The sequence below is a fragment of the Mustelus asterias genome, chromosome 14 (genome assembly GCF_964213995.1).
Source record: "Mustelus asterias chromosome 14, sMusAst1.hap1.1, whole genome shotgun sequence".
NCBI classification, from domain to species: domain Eukaryota; kingdom Metazoa; phylum Chordata; class Chondrichthyes; order Carcharhiniformes; family Triakidae; genus Mustelus; species Mustelus asterias.
This window is the reverse complement of record NC_135814.1, coordinates 31,617,133-31,623,728: the sequence shown is the minus strand read 5'-3', so window position 1 is coordinate 31,623,728 and position 6,596 is coordinate 31,617,133. Positions and strand designations below refer to the sequence as shown.

Genomic DNA, 6,596 nt, shown 5'->3' with positions numbered 1-6,596 from the left:
AGGACATTGGAGGAAGCTACCCTGCTCTTTTTTATAATAGTGTCATGGGATCCTTTCCAGAGGGTATGAGAGTTTAGCAGATTCCACTATCATCATATCTGTATAGTTTGGTTTGTTCTTACATGTTTGAGACCTATCTTTTCTCTTAGGTTAGTGTAAACTTCCACCTGAGAGAGAAGACAGATCTCTCTCGAACATCTATGAGAACAAACCCAACTAACTGCACAGACAAGGTGATGATTTGATTTGCTTTATTATTGTCACATGTATTAACATACAGTGAAAAGCATTGCTTCTTGTGCGCTATGCAAAGCATACCGTTCATAGAGAAGGAAACAAGAGAGTGCAGAATGTAGTGTTACAGCTAGGGTGTAGAGAAAGATCAACTTAATGCAAGGTAGGTCCATTCAAATGTCTGACAGCAGCAGGGAAGAAGCTATTCTTGAGTCGGTTGGTACGTGACCTCAGACTTTTGTATCTTTTACCCGACGGAAGAAGGTGGAAGAGAGAATTGGAATCTGCTGGACTCTCATACTTACTGGACAAGTTATCAAGACCTTCCATTAGATGATTGTCAAAAAAGCATTTCCCCCTAATTCTTAAACATTAATGGGAGTAATTGGTGACAAGGTGGCACAGTGCTTAGCACTGCTGCCTCACATCACCAGGGATCAGGGTTCAATTCCATCCTTGGCTGACTGTCTGTGTGGAGTTTACACATTCTCCCTGTGTCTGTGTGGGTTTCCTCTGGGTGCTCAGGTTTCCAACTGCAACCCAAAGATGTGCAGGTTAGGTGGATTAGCCAAGATAAATGCGTGGGGTTACAGGGATAGTATGAGGGAGAACTGGGTAAAATGTTCTTTAGAGTCAGGTGCAGATTCAATGGGCAGAATGGCCTCCTTCTGCACTGCAGGGATTCTATGGAAAACCTCTGACAATGGGAAATACAAAGCTCCAGCACCCACCAGTCTCTTGTCAGCGTCTTAAAACTGAAAGGTGGATGTTTTGACATTTTGGAGTTGGCGAGAAGGTAGCTCCAAGTTGTCAGACATGAAGTTGTGAAGAGAAATACACCATAAAGTTTCATATGAGAAATAATGCATTTATTTACATAATCTGCGGAAATACAAGTGCACTCGCACTCGCTTCTAGGAAACTCTGATACAAGCACAATCCAGTGATATTGATATCTTTATGCGAAGTAAAAATAATTATATTATTCAATAACACGCTTTATTTACATCATCGTAAGTGACAAAGGAATACGCGATCCATAAACTTATGGAAACTCAGCTACTATCCATTTACCCAACCAAATGATACAGGATAATATAAAATGTATTTATAAGGTGATAAAAATTCAGACACATAAATAACCCAACGTATAAATAGCAACCCGCAACTTGAAACAAACACGAAGAGTTTTAAGATTGGAGGCCAGTAGTGAAAGTACGAAAGAAAAATCCTCCCATTAATGCAACGTTTACACAGAGTGGGTCCAGGGTGGGGAGGAACAGGTTAGCAACTTGACTGAAGACTAGAAGACTCTGACTCGGTGGAGATTGAGGGGTGAGCTCCCCGCCTGTCCCGGCTTTTGAGTTTCTTAAGAGAGGAGCAGCGGCTTTCAGACGGGCTGAAAACCCTGCGGGTGTAAGTCTTGAAGTTGACCCCGACAAAGGCGTACAGAATGGGGTTGAGGCAGCAGTGGAAGAAGGCCACGGCCTCGGTGACGGCCATGGAGGTGATGACTATCTGCTCCACCCCGCAGGAATAAGCGCTGCCCTTCATCAGCATCACGGTGTCGATGGAGATGACAATGTAATAGGGCAGCCAGCAGAAGAAGAAGGTGACGATGAGGACGATGGTGATCTTCAGCGCTTTGCGCTTCTGCAGCCCGGTGGAGCGGGACAGTCTGGAGATGATGATACAGTAGCAGACCAGGATGACCAGCCCCGGCAGCACAACGCCCACCACGATCTCCTGCACACGGAAAGCGATCACCCAGGACTGGTTACTCTGCTCCGGGTAAATGCGCTCGCAGGCCACCTCGTTGCCCAGGGTGCTGGTTTTGGCGAACACCATGTCGGGCACGGTCAGGAGGATGGCTGGTAACCAGACACCCGCATAGACTAGGCGGTCAGCCAGCAGCTTCCGCGGCCCCGCACTGTTGGTCGCATGCACCACCGCATAGTAGCGGTCCAGGCTGATGAAAGCCAGGATGAGGACGCTGCTGTACAGGTTCAGCGTGTAGATGATGTGCGCGATCTTGCACATGGCGTTTCCGAAATACCAGCCGTGGGCAGCGTCGATAGACCAGAGCGGGAGGGTGAGCACGAACAACAGATCCGCCACCGACAGATGCAGCCTGTACTTGTCAGTCATGGTGCGGACTCTGCCCTGATAGCCCATGATCACCACCACCAGACCATTGCCCACCACCCCCAGGACAAACACCACCGAGTACACACAGGGGAAGAAGATGCTCTTGAAGTACTCGTTTTCGCCATCGCACACCACCCCTTCTGGATACGTGTAGTTATAATCGTCGGTGTCGTTGTGATAACTCGGATCGTAAGACAGCTGATAATACTGCAACAAGAAACAAGAGGCTTTGTCAACAAAACATCAGAGCTGTTACTGGGTGCATTCATCTAAAGTCCTCTTCCCAAACCGCCCAGTGAAACGGCCACTCTAACTGGTCCATTGGGAAGCGAGTTTCCCTGATCTGGGTGACATCCACGTTAACTTGGCGTTGAAACATGCTTACGGGGGAAGGCAGGCAGGGTTGCACTGTTCAAGTTAAACTCTGACCAATACGCGGGCGAGGGGAACAGAGCCCTGTGTCCTACAAAGCTCCCTCTTAAAGGGGGAACCGAATTACACAGACTGGGGGGGGGGGGTTACACAGTGTCGTCCCGAGTTGATCAGTGTGCAACTGTTTGGTTACAACACGATGGTTTAGAAGCGAAATCACAGTGAATATCTACAATTAGATAGCGGTTTTGATACCGAGCTGTACACATCTCAGGGCAGCGACTGAAGTTGCAGTCACCCTGTCCAATAAATAATCATGATGTGGAGATGCCGGCGTTGGACTGGGCTGGCCACAGTAAGAAGTCTCACAACACTAGGTTAAAGTCCAACAGGTTTATAAATAAAGAATCAACACAATGGCACGTTATTTTGCTCTCTGCTGCTTGAAGCTGACGCCCGCTTTTTACAAACGTTTTCACTACTCAGATCGCCCACTGCAATTTCACCCTACGTTTTCGAAAGTATCACTTTCGGCGTTTATCCGCACATGTGTAATACGCAAAGTGCAAGGACATTCGGGGGAGATTTGGTTGTTTATTCTTAGACTAACGGTTCTACATATTTGGCAGTTGGTTGAGTTAATCAGACGTGTTAAAAGAAGCAGTTACCAGTTCTACATCTTACTAAATGTACCTGCAAAGATGATCTAAGCTGTTAGTGTGGGCATGTTCTATAAATTGAATATTGAAATGCCAAACGACCTATTCGTAGGCATCAATGAAACTGTCTTTTAACTTAAAAACAACAGAAAAAAAGATGCGGTCGAACGCCCTAATATTCAACTTTCGGTCTTCTATGATTTCTTTGGTGCAAAGGGAATGAATCAGAGCCACGCTGGTTTCAAAGGGCAAATTGTAACAAAACGCGCCCGGTAAAATAAAAATACGGAGCCGGCGAAGCAAGGCAGAAGGATTGGGTCAATATTGCCTTTTCAAAATCTCATGCTGGTGTAACCAATTCCAGTAAATGAAAATAATCACACGTTGGAGAGGTTAACCATGCCCTGTAAATATTAAAAACCCACAGAACTCTTCCTGACTTCTCACAGCATCTTTAATTGTCTAAGATTGCCTTGTGCTAAAGTGATCCGATCATCCTCATTTTACACAGGCCAGCCACAGATACATTCTTACTTCTCACAGTGTATATACACTGTATATAAATGCATTAACAAAAATATTTAAAAAGGATATTTTGTAAATAGAAAGTCCCAATTGTAAGTACAGATTGAACACAAATAAAATCAATTTTGGTGCATAATTTAGTTACTGGCATAATAAAACTAGACACAATAAAACCCCCCAGAAAAAAGTGCATTTTGATAGTAATTGAAGTTTATCTTACCAGTTCGTTGAAGTCTGAAGTTTCAGACATACTGCACTGTTCCCAGTAATACTGGCTGGTTCTGGCGGAAGTTAAACGCTTGCTGACTTCTGAAAGTGTGAAAATCTTCGCTGAAGTTTTGAACTAAGCCAAATTCCCACTTGGGTCCGCGCGTGCGCACAGCGAAGAGCCAAACCCCTAACAAAAGTGTAACTGTCAACTGACGAAGTAAAAGTAGCTGGAATACTTCATTCAAAAACAAGCTCAATTAGCAACGGACATGTGCACCGCAACCTAACTGTTGTGGATGCACCGAAAGCAACAATAGCATCCGTTACACAAATACAATTGGAGAATAATACTCAATTTCATGTGCATTTAATGAAAACGTGATTTTGAAAAAAGTGTCGCAATTGCTTTAGTAATGACCTTCCTGAAGCTATCTGTGAAACTCAAACTGTGACTCCCTGGGAGAAAAAATTAGGGAACATCCCTTCCACCAGTACTGTCTGTTCCCTCATTTATTCATAGAATCATAGAATTCCTATAGTGCAGAGGGAGGCCATTCAGCCCATTGAGCCTGCACCAACCCCAAGCCCACCCAGACCCGATCCCTGTAACCCCAGTTTTTACCCTGCTTATGCCCCTGACACTAAGGGACAATTTAGCATGGCCAATCAACCTAACCCACACATCTTTTGACTGGGGGAGGAAACTGGAGCATCCGGAGAAAACGCACGCAGACACAGGGAGAGTGTGCAACCGCCATACAGACAGAGGCCGGAATTGAAACCAAAAGAGAAAATGCTGGAAAATCTCAGCAGGTCTGGCAGCATCTGTAAGGAGAGAAAAGAGCTGACGTTTTGAGTCCAGATGACCCGTTGTCAAAGTTTATTTATCTTTTCCCCTCATCCCCTACCATTCCTTCATCACTGCTACTTTAGAATCCAAGAGACACACCAACACTTCGAGAGGTGCTCTGACTGCCACTTTCTCAGGGCAACTAAGGATAGACGATCCATGTGACCTCGTCAGCAACACTCACATCCCAAGAACAAGTAAAACTGGGCCAAAGTTTGCTTCAGCCCGTTAGCTAATAATGTTGCACTTTTTAGTGTTGCCCTTACATGTTTAGATTTTCACTTTTTGAGCATGGCAAGTTGCTGAAAGTACAAGTTGATAACACTGCAGCAAGGGAAACCACGTTTGGAACTCTATCTAATCAGATTAAAGTGTCGTGAAATGACCAGTGTAAGGACCGAGAAGAAAGTATAGATAGAGTTGGTGAGTCCAACTTCAAACCAGGAACAGAAAGAGAAATACACAGGGAGAAAGAAAGAATGGATTAAGCGAATGGAAATATCAAAATGTTTTCCTTTGAAATTTGGTCATTTTCACATCTCCAACTAGATTTAAAATCTGAATAAACTAAACACATGCAGTAGCTTTCAGTGCAGGAGAGGTTGATTTTTGTTACTCTTTCATGGGATGTGGGCATTGCTGGCTAAGCCAGCATTTATTGCCCTTGAGAAGGTGGTGTTGAGCTGCCATGTTGAATCACTGCAAACCATGTGGTGTAGGTACATCCAGAGTGCTGTTAGGGAGGGAGTTACAGGATTGTGACCTAGCAACAGTGAAGGAATGTCAATCTGCTTTAAGGCAGGAAGGTGTGTGGCCTGCAGAGGAACTTAGAGGTGGTTGTGATCCCGTGCACCTGCTTCCTTCATCCTTCAAGGTCGTCGGGTTGCAGGTTTGGAAGGTGTTGTCAAAGCAGCCTTAGTGAGTTGCTGCAGTGTATTTTGTAGATGGTACATACTGCTGCTACTGAGCGTCAGTGGTGGAGAGAGTGAATGTCTAATGTGGTGGATGCAACACCAATCAAATGGGCTGCTTTGTCCTGGATGATGGTCAGTGATTAGCAGTGATTAACACTCATCACGTTATTTAAAAGATACGGAGACTGGAACATACAGGATTTATATTTCTCTGGAGAGTTTAGTTCACCTCAACCACCCAAATGCATTAACTTCATGCCATTCATTGTACTTCAAATGTGAAGCAGACTGTGGGATGCCATTTTTGCAAAGTCATTGATGGAGCAGAGAAGCTTGGTAAGTAGCTATTGGTCATTTGAATATAACCATGTCCATACTCCTTGCTTGAAGTTGCATATAAATAATATGCATTTGCACATAAATGATGGTGATGCCATGGACAGGAAAGTCTATGCCATTATGTTCTCATTGTTCCTTTTAGTTTTTTTTATTCCTTCCAAGCTATTAAATAGAACACTGCTGTGGATAAATACTGCAAGCATATTTAGCATCTTTCCCTGTTTTGTTTTAGAAAATCAAGTCCACTGTTTGCATTGAATTCAGGATTATTAGAAATGCTCCAAGGTAATCTTTTGAGAAGTAGGCTGGTGAGCTAGATGGATCTGTGCTCTATTCCTGCCTCTA

General features: G+C 44.3%; 1 protein-coding gene across 1 annotated transcript; it reads right to left on the bottom strand.

Moving 5' to 3' along the window:
- Positions 1 to 1,087: 1,087 nt before the first annotated feature.
- Positions 1,088 to 4,260, bottom strand: LOC144503562 (C-X-C chemokine receptor type 4-like). The gene is made up of 2 exons (XM_078228045.1): positions 4,159 to 4,260; positions 1,088 to 2,589 (listed from the first exon to the last, which is right to left on the bottom strand). The coding sequence occupies exons 1-2, from the start codon at positions 4,186 to 4,188 to the stop codon at positions 1,519 to 1,521; spliced, it is 1,101 nt and encodes a 366-aa protein (XP_078084171.1). The 5' UTR covers positions 4,189 to 4,260; the 3' UTR covers positions 1,088 to 1,518.
- Positions 4,261 to 6,596: the final 2,336 nt, after the last annotated feature.

Coding starts and splice junctions, on each gene's coding strand:
- LOC144503562 (XM_078228045.1), bottom strand. CDS start 4,188: ATGTCTGAAACTTCAGACTTCAACGAACTG. Junction 2,590..4,158: donor CTTCAGACTTCAACGAACTG/GTAAGATAAACT, acceptor TTCTTGTTGCAG/TATTATCAGCTGTCTTACGA.